The sequence below is a fragment of the Fukomys damarensis genome, unplaced genomic scaffold, assembly GCF_012274545.1.
Source record: "Fukomys damarensis isolate Sample0158 unplaced genomic scaffold, DMR_v1.0_HiC HiC_scaffold_35, whole genome shotgun sequence".
Classification (NCBI taxonomy): Eukaryota; Metazoa; Chordata; class Mammalia; order Rodentia; family Bathyergidae; genus Fukomys; species Fukomys damarensis.
In genome coordinates, this window is record NW_022900947.1 from 1168996 (window position 1) to 1182853 (window position 13858).

The window sequence follows — 13858 nt, forward strand, 5'->3', positions numbered from 1 at the left end:
ATCTGATTCCATTTCCACAATTAAGGATAGCTGTGTAGGATTGGAGAGGACAGGTTCTGCTTTCTTCTTGGTATCATGCTTCTGCACCAGTGACAGTTTTGCCGCGTCTGGCACAGTTTGGAGGTGTGCTGCTTCCATTTGGTAGGGAAATACCAGCAGTGCTGGTATACATCAGATGGTGCGCCAGCTGCACGCCAGTGTTGGGTCTGAGCACGCTGGAGTGTGGCTCTCAGGCGCATGTGGGTCTTCTTGACATTTGGAACCCCCTTGGTCTTGGTGAGAGGTTCTGTGATCAGACACCTCAGGGCTGTTGCATGATTACCTTTCCCAGTTTCTGAGGCTTTGTGGTTTCCGAGGAAGGCGGCAGTGTCTGGGTCTTCAGGCTGTGTTTCTTGCCCTCAGGTAAAATGATGCGGTGTGTGCGCTGCCCTGTGGCATATCACGGAGGGGATGCGTGTCTGGCAGCAGGCTGCGCGGTTATTGCTTCCCACAGCATCGTCTGCACGGCCCACTTCACTGCTCGGAAGGAGAAGCGGCACCACAGCCACGTCAACGTGAGCTGGTGCTTTGTGTGCTCTAAAGGTGAGGCCATGCCACCGTCCGTCATGCTGCCTGGCATGTGGCGTGCCTGGAGCTCAAGGGCCGCGTCAGAGTTAGGGCTGGGAACACACGGTGGTGTTTTTCACCATAGTTGCTGCACAGGCCACGCATGGAAGGCTGTTGGTGGGACATGGTGCCAGCCTGAGGGCCGGTGCACAGAGCCATAGCTGTCTCATGCTTAGAGCTTCAGAGCTAGGGTGCGATCCGGGCTCAGCCACTGCCTCCCTTGCAGGGGGAAGCCTTCTGTGCTGCGAGGCCTGCCCGGCGGCCTTCCACCCCGACTGCCTGAGCATCGACATGCCCGACGGCAGCTGGTTCTGCAATGACTGCAGGGCCGGGAAGAAGCTGCACTTCCAAGACATCATTTGGGTCAAACTTGGGAACTACAGGTGTGAGGAATAGAGTCCTGTGCTTTTACATTTGTGTTCAAATGTCTTTGTTTCACTGTACAGTACTTAAAGTATTGAAATGATTGTCGCTCTCTCTGAAGAGTCTGTGAATACTGTTTTTAATATTTATAATAGATGGTGGCCGGCAGAAGTTTGCCATCCCAAAAATGTTCCCCCAAATATTCAGAAAATGAAGCACGAGATTGGAGAATTCCCTGTGTTTTTCTTTGGGTCTAAAGATTATTACTGGACGCATCAGGCGCGAGTATTCCCGTACATGGAGGGGGACCAGGGCAGCCGCTACCATGGGGTCAGAGGGATCGGAAGAGTCTTCAAAACCGGTACGGAGATTTCCCAGTAGAGTGGAACAGCTCTCTAGCGTGCCTTTTGTTAAACCTGACTTCTGTTTCTTTGGGAAATTTGATCTTTGTAGAAAATGCTGGACTAAGTATTCTGTTTGTACTTCTTCTTGTTTGTTTGGTACTGGGGATCAAACTTGGTCCTTGCACTTGTGAGGCAGGCGGCAAAACCACTGAGCTAAATCCCTGGCCCACTAGCTGTACTTTTAAATCAGAAAAAATGTGGACTGATCTTTTGGAGGTATAAGAAACTCTATTCAATAATTTTTGTCATACTGGTTTGTGATTAGCTTCATTAGAAGGCAGTACAGCTGTTTGTGAGACTGTGGGGAGCTAGCTGCAGACGTTCCCCAGGGCTGGCCTTTGTATGGGAGGTGGTTCTTGCAGTGTCTCCTGGTATCTGGCCCTGTGTGGCTGCCTTCAGTGGCTGTTGCACAATTCCACAGACATAGCCAGGCCTGGGGGTCTCAAGTGGCATCTTGGGCTGGTCCAGAGGGTGTTTGGCCTTTCATTCTGCTTCTGGGCTGGGAGCCAAGAGGAGCAAAGGTGGGTGAAGCTCGCTGATGACCCAGGCAGAAAGGAGACAGATGAAGATGTGGCCGCTTCACAGAGGAGTTAGTGTTTGGCCCAGGTGGAGAGTGATGAGCACAGTAGGGCAAGTTCTAAGCTGCCTCGTGGGACAGCTGGGACTGGACTGAGTGTGGGGCCTGGGTAGAGAGGAATCCTGAGCCTGAAAGCTGCTTGCTGTGTGCCGCTAGGAGCTTGCCTTTGTGGCCTCAGCATGCTTAGGAGACTGATTAAGAATAGGCTGTCAGGCCTGTAATCCCAGCACTCGGGAGGCTGAGGCAGGAGCGTCGCTGTGAGTTCGAGACCGGCCTGGGCTACATAGTGAGTTCCAGGTCAGTCTCAACTACATAGTGAGACCCTGTCTCAAAAAACAAAAACAAAACAAAAAGCATAGGCTGTCAGGAAATGATTCTTGACGGTTACTAAAAAGGAGGACCCTGACAGGGAGGGTAGCCTGCTGGGTTTGTCACTGCTGAGGGGTGGGGCTCCTGACCCTGGACATTGGACTCACATGGGCCAGGGCCAGCTGCAGGGCAGCCCTGGCACTGATGTGCAGTCTGCCCAGGGTGGCTTCTGTGTCCCTGCTGCCTGTTCCATTCACATAGCCCTGTTTGGGAGGAGCTGGGGCAATTTTTTGTATCCTGTCTCGGGACAGCATGTCCTGAACTGTAACACTGGTGCCTTGTGATGCTCGGCAGAATCCCACCCGGGCCATCTTTGTCCTGAGTCTTGTGGGTCACCTGGATGCCCCAGCGTGGCTTCTGTGTGAAGTGTTCTGCCACATTGAAAACACCTCCCTGACAGTATTCTGTAACCTTTAGTTTCAAGAAAACCAGAAATTGAACATAACAATGAATGTAAGTTACCAAAATATAGAACCTAAAAGTTTTTATTTCCTAAAATATTTTCCTCATATTTTATTGATGTTTTAGCACTGCAAGAAGCTGAAGCTCGTTTTCGTGAAGTAAAACTTCAAAGGGAAGCCCGAGAAACACAGGAGAGCGAGCGCAAGCCTCCACCCTACAAGCACATAAAGGTGACATGCAGGGTGTGTGTGCGTGCGTGCGTGCGTGCTGCTGCTGCTTTCGTGGTTACTGGACAAAATCAACTCTCGTTCAGAATGAGAAAGACAGACACTGAGATGAAATACCAGGGCTTCCCACTCCGGCTCCACAGTGCAGGGCCCCAGATCAGGACGTCTGGTGCCCCAGCGCTGAGAGGGCCGGGTGAGTCAGGCAGGAGTGCTGTGCAGGTGCCTGGCAAGCTCTGTTGCTGTGGGGCCAAGACAGCTCCTTTTCCTTCTGCAGGTGAATAAGCCTTATGGAAAAGTGCAGATCTACACGGCTGATATCTCGGAAATCCCAAAGTGTAACTGTAAGCCCACAGATGAGAATCCCTGTGGCTTTGACTCAGAGTGTTTGAACAGGATGCTGATGTTCGAGTGCCACCCGCAGGTGTGTCCCGCGGGCGAGTACTGCCAGAACCAGTGCTTCACCAAGCGCCAGTACCCAGAGACCAAGATCATCAAGACGGATGGCAAAGGGTGGGGCCTGGTTGCCAAGCGAGACATCAGAAAGGTGTGTGCTTTGCCCCATTTCACTGCCTCTTAAGAAAGTATGGTTGCAGTTTGTTTACTGTCCCTTTGTACTCATGTGAGAGAGATATTGTTAAAACTCCTTTTTGAATTACATTATTACAATTGAATTTTGTAAAATGAAAGATCCATCAAAGGTAATACTCAGAAGCTCCCTCGAAGCACGTCTGAGGTCAGAGCTCTGATGGTTGCTTTTATGAAATTTCCGTAGACTACACACTGTGGTGTCTCCGTGCTCAGGAGCATAGGAGGTGGCGGCTTTTAGAGCTCTCCCAGTGTAATCTCGAAGCTGTCAGTGAACACCAGTGACCGCTGGCAGCCTGCTTCTGCCTTTGGATTGATTTACCGTGGAGAGAAACTGTGCTGCTTGTCTTGGCGTAGGCCAGCCCTGACGTGCTCAGCATGACCTAGGCACAGCAGGTCTCAGCCCACAACTCCATAACAGGGGCAGTCTGTGGTCCACTCTCAGCCATGGCAAAAGACAGCATGTGGAGATGGCCTCCTGCAAAGCTGCTGCTCTCCCACCTCAGTTGTTGGTCATCAGGCTTGCTATAGAGCCTGTCAGGTTCTTTGCAACCTGCATCTTAGGTGACAGATGGACCCCGGTCAGATGTGCTCTGGGGAGATGAGCCCCTGTAGGAGGTGGGCGGGGATGTTGCTACTTCGGGAGTGCTTGAGTGCAGGCTTCATTCTTAGCCTCACTCATGAAGTGGCCCCGAGGTCATCTGAACTTTCTTGGGTTAGCAAGGCCTTTCGGGACACACCTCAAGCACTGTGGTCCCTGTGCTAAGCTGTGTTGGCACGCTCCTGATTGTCGCCGTTGTCCTTTGATCACTTCCAGGGAGAGTTTGTGAATGAGTATGTCGGTGAGCTGATTGATGAGGAGGAATGCATGGCGAGGATCAAGTATGCACACGAGAACGACATCACGCACTTTTACATGCTCACCATAGACAAGGTAACAGGAGGCCACCTTCGCTGTTCGTGCCTGCACAGGCCCGAGGTCCTGTGGGAGCCCCAGACGGCGCAGTGACACCTCCTTTCACCTCCAAGTGCTTTCTCCCAAGCATATGCACGCTTTCTTCCGAGGGCAGGGCATTCAGCAGGGCTGGTGCATCTGGGCAGAGCACCTCCATTAATGAGTGGGGGATGTGTGCACGGATGTGCACAGTTAGTCCACTTTGTCTGTAGGTTTGAAATCTGAATAAAAGAACTGGCTGAGAAAGCATAGGTCCTGGAGCTGCAGAGGGGCTCTATCCAAGCACGCCCCTCCCGGGCCTGCCAACTTGGCCTTCTGTAGGAGGTGGCCCTGGCACAGTCATCTGTGAGCAGGGTTCTGAGGTCACAGTCGACAAAAACCATAAATGGCAAAAGGACCGCCTGAGAGATCGCTGGGGACGCTGTGACCATCCTTCTCAGGGTGACAGCTGAGGAGGCCGCGTTGCCGTGTAGACAGGAAAGCTCTTGGACCCTGGAGCAAGGGCAGCTTGGGGGCCAGTGCCACGGAGGCGAGAGCCAACTTGTGCTGCTTCCTGGGGGCCATGGGATGTGGACCAGCAGAAAGTATCCCCACACAGCTGAGGGTGGTTTTGCTTGGTTCAGATAGAAATCATGATTTGGCAAAGTGCAGGTCTTTTGGCAGCTCAGGGATCTGTGTGCCCTCAGCTCATGGCGGCTTGTGGCCACCTCAGCAGCCGAGGCTCACAACCCCACCCCCGGCGCCCTTTCTGGAGCTCTTCCTGCAGTCTGTGCTGCATCACTGGGGCTCTCTGTGGGCTGCTGCGGGTCTCTGCAGTCAGATGCAGCTGTCACAGTGTTCTCTGCCTTCGGTCACCGCTGATGTCCTTCGGCCATGCTGGTCTCCACTGCCGTTCTCTGGGGCTCTGCAGGGCTCGTCGCCCCTCGTGGCACCAGCTCTTCTTGGTGCAGCTGCTCAGCCCACTGTGCCTGAGACGAGAATCAAAAGTAGGCAAGAGGAGCCCGAGTGAGGCTTTCCTGGGATCTGTGCTAGAGCCCAGGTGGTGGAGCTCAGCAGGTTCCTCCTCGGCTGACCCTGGGTGTGAGGAGCGCGGCTCACAGAGCAGGCACAGCCAACCCGAATGTGGTTTTGTACATCTTGTGGATGCTGTTGAGGATTTTCAGAGTAGTGACAGAGGGGACAGAGTCACCTGGGACAGGTGTGCATCAGAAACCTGCCGTGGCCATGACGCCTATCTCCGGGGCAGCTGCAGCCATTTGAGCTCACAAGAATACTGGGCAAAAGGACTCCTGTTCCCCAGGCACCCTCGCCCTGTGCTCTGCTGCTCCGAGCCAGAGAGGCAGAGGACAGCAGCGTTAGGAGCACCTCCCTGCATTCCTGTAAGCCTCCCTTGGAGCTGGCACTGCCTGGTGTCCACTCCCCATTGCTGCTTTTCCTCTGCCTCTAGGAGCCAGATGTGAAGCTGGGACTTTCCAAGGCAGCTGCAGATAGTGGGGAAATGGGGAGGTAGCCTGCCTGTCCGCAGAAAGGCTCAGGCGTAGACATGGCTCGAGAAGAACGCAGGTTCCTGCTTAGGTTGCTGCTCAGCGTGGAGACAGCCAGCGGCGATCAACAGCAACAGAAGACAACAGCACACTCGGCAAGCCCAGGGGAAGGGGAGCATCCGATTTCCAGAGTCAGCATGTCATTACATTCAACGCACCAGTTAAAACAAATCACAAGACCTGCAAAGAAGCAGGGAAGTGTAACCTATTGAAAGTGAAAACTGTCTCCACAAAACTCCTCTTGGCAGATACTAGGTGAAGACTTACGTGTGGGGAGGGTTGGATACAGGGCACTGCGCCTTGCTCCTTCTCACCGAGCTGCATCCTCAGCTCTTTTTCTATTTTGAGACATGGTCTAGCTGAGTTGCCCAGGTTGGACTGCAACTTGCACTCTTCCTGCCTCCACCTCCCAGAGTGCTGGAATTATAGTTGTGTACCGTAATGCCCAGCTTAGACAAAGATCTTAAAACAGCTGTATCAAGGATGCTCAGAGAAAAAAACCCAAAAATAAAGATGCTCAGAGAACCAAAGAAAGTCAAAACTATGAAGAAATACACAATCAAAAATTTCAACACCAGGGCCGGGGATTTAGCTCAGCAGTTCGGTGGCCTGCCTTGCAATCGCAGAGACCCGAGTTCAATCCCCAGTACCAAAAAAAAAAAATTTTTTTTTCAGGGCCAAAAAATAGAGTAACTGAAATGAAAACTTCTCTAGAAAGACTCAGAAGCAGATTTGAGCAGGCAGAAAAGTCAGTGGTAGGACAACGATGGGAATTACCAGCTCTGAGTAGTAGAAAGAAAAAAGATGGTTGTGAATAGATCCTGAGGGGTATGGGAACACTGCCATGCATTTGTGGGAATGCCAGAGGCGAACAGAAAGCAGCAGAGAACATTTGAAGAAGTAATGGCTAAAAGCTTCCCAAATTTGATGAAATGAATGAATATTGACCCCCCAGGAGCCTGAGTGAACTTGGAGACCTACAGGATTCAACTCTGACCAAACTACTGAGAACCAAAGTTGAGGAGAGGTCTCCAAAGTGACAGGATAAACAGCCTTTTCACACAGGGGACCCTCGATTAAATTATTAGCAAAAATCACCTGAAAGGTTGAGGGCTGGAGGCACTGGGCCAGTGTATGCAGAGTGCTAAGGCAAAATAAGAACAGCAAAATCAGTAAGTAATCAGTAAAAACCTGTCCGTGAAGAATTCCATATCTGGCAAAACTTCAGAAGTGAGGGAGAGGTGAGGACACTGGCTGCACTGGACCTCCCTGCAGGCAGTGCTCAGGGAGGCTCGTGCTGGGAGCCACACAGGAAGGATACACTGGCCAGTAACTAGGCACTGGATAAAGACATGCAGCCCTCCTGTGGGGAAACATGCAGGGACCATTACTGCAACAGTGATTTGGAATTCACTTTTTTTTTTTTTTAACTTTCTACATGATTTAAGATACAAATACATCTTTAAGAAATTTAGTATAAAACCTAACTGTTTTTTAACTCCCATCTTTAGTTTTCTACATTAACGCATTTAAAGGAAAGAGGTTATGCTTTGGGCAGCACAGCAGATGAAGATGTCATTTTCTGACATTGACAACAAAAGCGATGTGGACAAAGCTGTAAAGAAGCTGGGCTTTCACGTTTCCGAAGGTGGACTGGTGCACATACCAGTCCGAGAAGTATCACTATAGAGAGGAGAAAAGCAGAAAACCCTCGAAACCAAAGTTGGTTCTTTGAAATGATCAACAAAATTAACAAAGCTTTATTAAGATGGACTAAGAAAAAAGGACTCAGATTACTAAGATCACAAATAGAAGTGGGGACACTACTACTGACTCTATGTAAGTAAGAAAAGGGTTATAAGGGAATATTATGAGCAGTTGGACTCAAAAAAATTAGATGACCTTAGATGGAATGGACAAATTCTTAGACACAAAACCTACAAAGACCAAATCGTGAAAAGTAGAGAATTCTACCAGACCTGTTACTAGTAAAAAAATTGAATGAGTAATCAAAAATCTCCCATCAGGGCTGAGTGAGGCTCAGGAGTAGAGTGCTTGCCTATCATGTCTGAAACCCTGGGCTCGATCTCCACCATCAGAAAGAAAAAGAAAACCTCCCAACAAAGAAAAGCCCAAGACCTGATGGCTTCATTGCCGAATTTTACCAAGCATTTGAAGAACCAATATCAATCCTTCTCCGACTCCTCTCTGAAAATCAAAGAGAAGGAAACAAGCCTCAGACTCATTATTTGAGCCCACTGTTACTCTGACACCAGTGCCAGATCAGGATACTGCTAGAAAACAAAACTTCAGACCAGCCTTTCTTAGAACCGTTTATGTAGAAATCCTCAGCAAAATACCAGCCAACTGGATCCAGTAACATATCAAAAGAATATGATGATTATGTGGAACTTGTTCCTAGAATGTAAGAGTGGCTCAGCAAGTGAAAATTGACTGATCTGGTATACAGCATTAACAGAATGATGTAAACCCCACACGATCTTCTCATTTGATACAGAAGACACATTTGGCAAATTCCATACCCTTCCATGATAAAGACATTTACCACACTAGAAATAGAAGGAAACTGCCTCAGTATGATGAAGGCTTATGCAAGCATCAAAGCAAACATGATATACTCCATGGAAAAAGCTTAAGCTTTTCTTCTGAGATCAGGAACATAGCAAGAAGGTTTAGAAGAGATAGGTCAAAAGCATCACATTTGGCAGTGAATTCTTGGATAGGACACCAAAAGCACATGCAATAAAAAAAGACCAATTGGACTTCATGAAAATTTTAAAATTCCGCGTGAAAGGTGTCATTCCATAAAAAGGCAGCCTGCAGAATAGAAAACAGCCTATCTGCAAATCATATATCTGATAAAGGATTAATAGCCAGAATATATAGAAAACTCAGAACAACCAAAATGCAAACAACCCTTCAGAAATGGGCAAAGGCTTGAATAAACATTTTCCCAGAGAAGATGTATAGACGGCCAATAACCACACAGAAGGACATGCCGTGTCGCCAACCACCAGGAAACTGAAGTCCAAGGCAACAAGGCAGGAAGACCCCGTACAGGCAGAGGCTACTGTGGATAAAAGTGAGAGAACTTGGTGAAGATGTAGAGCAACTGGAACCCTTGTGCACTGGTTGTGGAAATATAAAATTGTGCAGCCAGTGGGAAAACAGGTTCTTTAAAAAGTTAAAAATATCCAGGTGTGATGGCACACACCTATAATCATAGGTACTCTAGAGGCTGGGACAGGAGGGTTGTAAGTTCGAGGCCAGTCTGGGCAATTTAGTGACTGTGTCTCAAACTAAAAAATAAAAAGGGCTGTAGATACAGCTCAATTAGTAGAATGACCTGGGTTCAGTCTGCAGTACCATGAAAAAAGAAAGTTAATATAATTACCACATGATCCAACAGTTCCACCTCTGGTTAAGAACACAAAAGAATGTAAAAAAAGGCCTTGAAGAAATGTTGATGTTGACATTATTCTCATAGCCACTAAAATAAGGAAGAAACAAATGTCCAGTCTGTGACTAGATAAGCAAATTGCGGTTTATCCATCCAGGTGAAAACGAGCCGGCCTTTAAAAGGACACGAGTTCTGCAGGATGCTGAACACAGACAAACCTGGAGGACAGAATGCTATGTGAAATAAGCTGTTAGCTTGTGAAACAAAGCTTGTTAGTGGTCAGAGGGTCAGGGATGTTGTGTGGCGGACAGAGACAAGATGAATACAGATGGTGACCACAGGCACACAGCTTATGAATATATTTAATCATTGAACTGTACGATGGTTACGATAGTGAACTTGGTGTTAGGTTTGTTTTATAATTGGGGGAGGTGGGACTCATTGAAATGAACCCATAGAATGAATTAAGAAAAATCAGGTATCTACCGAAAAAGTTACTGGCAAGGAATGCATTAAAGAAGTGATCCAGAGTAGAGTTCAGTAAGATAAAAAGATAGACACAGGACGTGGGAGTGTTCAGTGGATGTCCCTGAAGAAGAAGCGGGAATGGGGCAGAGGTCGTGTGGGAAAGAGCTGGAAAGAGCCTCTGGGTGTGCGTCATTGTGCTGAAGAGCACTGTGCCAGGGGTTGGGCAGGACCTGGGAAAATCCACCTAGCCGTGCTGTTAGACGGACAGACCCCTGCCAGGCACCGAAGACTACAGCGATTAAAACAACCCGAGAGGGCCGGGGATGTAGCTCAAACCTTAGAGAACAGGCAGCCCCTTGGCCACGGGTGCCCCGGTGGCCTCACTTGAGATGGCAGCAGAGACGATTGTCGACAGAGTGTAGCTGGAGGATGAAGGAGGAGATGCTGTATGTAGAACAATTTGAAGTTCAGTGAAAGGTGAGCTCCCGGAAGGAATGGTGAATGCGCAGCCAGAGCCCTCGTGCTGCCGGAGCCTGGCGTGGGAGGCAGAGGGAGCAGGGACGCGAGGAGGCACTGGGGCCGGAAGATGCCAAAGCCCGGGAGTTCAAGGCCAGCCTGGACGTAGGGAGTATACGAAGTGGTGAGGTCAGGCTGGGCTCTGTTGGGGTAAAGGGGACTGGAGAGGCTTTCCTGACTTTAGCTTTCACCACGTGTGGGCGTGAGAACTGCATGCGAAATGAAGTGATAGCAATGGAAGGGTACTTGCCACACCATTAAAGGGCTAAAAGGGCGCAAAATAAAGTCAGTCCAGAGAGGGTGAGGTGGACAGGCGGGTGGGTGGTGGAAAAAGGAAGGGTGCACTGTAAGCAGGGATAGGATCCTCGCTACTTGGGAGGCTGGGCTATGCAGAGGCAGTGGAGGATCCTGGCTGAGCACTAGAGGCAGGCCGGGCGCAGGTCTGACGTGCCTGCTGGGGCGGTCGGCAGAGCTGGGTGCCCCGCTGCTGGGCATGGCAGCAGAGCAGAGCCCAGGATTGGCGGCAGGCAGATAGGCACCACACGCCTGTGCTGGGGTTTTTGCAAGACTGTGCTGCTGACGGACAGTGTCAAACTGGCTGATTGTTACAGTTTACAAAGCACCCTGCAGAGCAGCTGTATCCTGACATTATTTGTTTCTCTCCCTCCCTCCCTCTCTCTCTCCCTCCCTCCCTCTCTCTCCCTCCCTCTCTCTCCCTTTCTTTTCGACAGGATCTGTGTTACCCAGGCTGGCTTTAAACTCCTGGGCTCATGTACTCCTCCTGCCTCAGCCTCCTGAGTAGCCAGGACTGTGGCGTGCTGTCATGCCTGGCTGGTGGGGGTGGGCTGTGGGGTGAGTGTGTGGCAGGGTCCCCTGGGGAGGTGTCCAGGGCTGGCATTCAGGTGCTGTGGTGCCATCTTCCCGGCCGCTTCCCAGCGCTGTTCCCTGGGCACTGCCTTGTCCTCACCCAGGTGTGGGTTTCACACCGCTCCTGCCTGACACAGAGCAGGGCCCTGCCCCATCATACAGGGGACCTGGGTGCTCCTGCTCTGATTTGTTGTCTCTTTCACTGGGCAGTGGTGTCCCCGGTTTGGGTGACAGTAGGTGGATGTCATTTTCTTTTCACACCTGGCACTGGTGTGCTTGCCTTTGTGACTTGCGACTCTGTTGTCGCGCCTTCCCCGTCCTGGCCAGGATTTGAATTTGCATTTCCTCAGCTGACTTGGACGCCTCTCTCCCGCCTGTCACCTGCCACTTTGGGGATGTTTGCTTGCTGTGGCTGCTGATGTTGAACTTGGGTCACTGCGCCACCCATGTTCCTCCCAACTCTGTCCGTTGTCATGGGTGGTGTTGGGTGCCAGGTCACTGTCCCTTGTCCCCAGCACTCACCCAGCCTAGGCCCCTTCTTGTGGTCCCAACCTGCCTTCCACGAGCAAGAGGACATCGATTTTCGGTGCACCATTCGACTGCTGGTCTAGTGTAGGTTTGCCTGGACCATGCAGCTGCTGAGGGCCGAGTGGTTAATGCTCCTTGACTCCCCCATAGGACCGTATCATCGATGCCGGGCCCAAAGGAAACTACTCCCGGTTCATGAACCACAGCTGCCAGCCCAACTGTGAGACCCTCAAGTGGACAGTGAACGGAGACACCCGCGTGGGCCTGTTTGCTGTGTGTGACATTCCTGCAGGTACGGCATCAGGGGCCGTCCTCAGTTCTGAGGATCCACTTCCAAAGCAGTTAGCGGGGAAGGTGGGGGAATGAAGGTGGATGCATGTTTATAGTCTGAGCTCTGAGAGGTGATGCGAGAGAGGACGTGCTTTCCGCTCAGGTGTTCGTCTCTTTTTCCCAGGAACAGAGCTGACTTTTAATTACAACCTCGATTGTTTGGGCAATGAGAAAACAGTCTGCCGATGTGGAGCCTCCAACTGCAGTGGATTCCTTGGGGACAGACCAAAGGTAACAACACCTTGATAGGACTGTCCACAAGGGCCTGTGCATCTCGTAGCTGCCATTGGCATTCCAGATATGGGGAAGATGTGTCCTCGATGGATAGTGGACACTGCTGAGACAGGAGGCCCTTCTCTGAACGTGGGCCAGTTGTCAGCTTCCTCCCGGGGCTCACTTCCTGTGGCTGCGGGATAGTGCCATGCGCTGTGGCTTCAACAGGTGCAGGCTCAGCTCTAAAGCCAGCAGCAAAAGGCCCTGCAGCCAGGCTGTGCTCCCTAAAGGTTCTTCAGGCCTCCCTGCCCCTAGCAGTGTCCTGCAGTCCTCATGGAACTGTCTTCCCTGCCCTGCACTGTCACCCTCTGCAGTACTCACGATTGAACCCAGGGGCTTCTCTTTCTGAAGGCCGCTGGTCACACTTGCTCTCACCCTGGCTATGGCTGCAGTGACCCTGTTTCCAAATAAGGTCTCATTTCAAGGTTCCAGGAAGGGACACACATTTGGGAAGACCCCCTGACCCCCAGTACCACCACCCAGTCTGTGCCATGTAGAACCTGTGCTGGGAGCCCAGTGCCATAGCTGTCCCCACCTGATTCTGTTCCCAAGGGGCTCCTCAGCAGCATGGCTTCTGTGCCACCATAGGCTGCTGCCTTGTCTCCAGCTGCCAAGGGCGTTGCTGTCAGACTGGTGCTTGGCGGCTGCCTCCTTGGCCGTGGCCTTTCCCGTGTAGTAGAATACCCATTTCTCATGCTGTCAGAGAATGCGCCATGGTGCCTGTGTTGTAACTCTGCTCTTTGGGCCGCTCACCTTGTGCTGTGACTGCTTATATCTGCGTGATTGTTTTATAGGCACTGTGTTTAACTCTTGATTCCAGACTTCAGTATCCCTTTCTTCAGAGGAAAAGGGTAAAAAGACCAAGAAGAAAACCAGGAGGCGCAGGGCCAAGGGGGAGTGGAAGAGGCAGTCGGAGGATGAGTGTTTCCGCTGTGGCGACGGTGGGCAGCTGGTGCTGTGTGACCGCAAGCTCTGCACCAAGGCCTACCACCTGTCCTGCCTGGGCCTGGGCAAGCGGCCCTTCGGTAGGTGCCGGCGACTGTGTCTTATTGGGCTGCCCTCCTTCCTGGGTGTCTTCCTGCTGCCCAGGGCAAACACCCTGGACCAGGGGTCCTGCTGCAGCTCCCACGGGGCTGGAAGAGCCAGCAGGACCAGGGCTGGGGAAGGGCATCTGTGTCTCAGCCACCCAGGGGCCTGGCCTGGTCGCACAGTGCACAAGGCCCTCCCCAGATGGCAGGTGCTTCAGGAGGAGCTGTTTCAGGGACGAGGGACGTCAGAGTGAAACTGCAACTGTGATTTCAGAAGAGGATCATTTCTTTACGTATTTATTTTGTGTTACTAGAGGTTAAACCCAGGGCCTTTGCTACATCCCCATCCTTTTTGCTGTGAGATGGTCTTTTTTTTTTTTTTTTTTTTTTTTTTT

General features: G+C 51.0%; 1 protein-coding gene across 5 annotated transcripts in view; it reads left to right on the top strand.

The window, feature by feature from the left end:
- Nsd2 (nuclear receptor binding SET domain protein 2) overlaps positions 1-13858 on the top strand; it is a 74291-nt gene that overhangs the window by 56345 nt on the left and 4088 nt on the right. For 2 of the 5 annotated variants that reach the window (XM_010641714.3, XM_019210281.2), the window contains 9 exons: positions 403-582; positions 833-989; positions 1125-1330; positions 2848-2963; positions 3223-3492; positions 4351-4467; positions 11983-12124; positions 12287-12393; positions 13256-13460. In XM_010641714.3, the coding sequence (XP_010640016.1) occupies positions 403-582; positions 833-989; positions 1125-1330; positions 2848-2963; positions 3223-3492; positions 4351-4467; positions 11983-12124; positions 12287-12393; positions 13256-13460 (1500 nt within the window). Of the gene's footprint in view, positions 1-402; positions 583-832; positions 990-1124; positions 1331-2847; positions 2964-3222; positions 3493-4350; positions 4468-11982; positions 12125-12286; positions 12394-13255; positions 13461-13858 lie in introns of those variants that run through there. The other 3 variants (XM_010641716.3, XM_010641717.3, XM_010641718.2) reach the window with 3 other exon arrangements.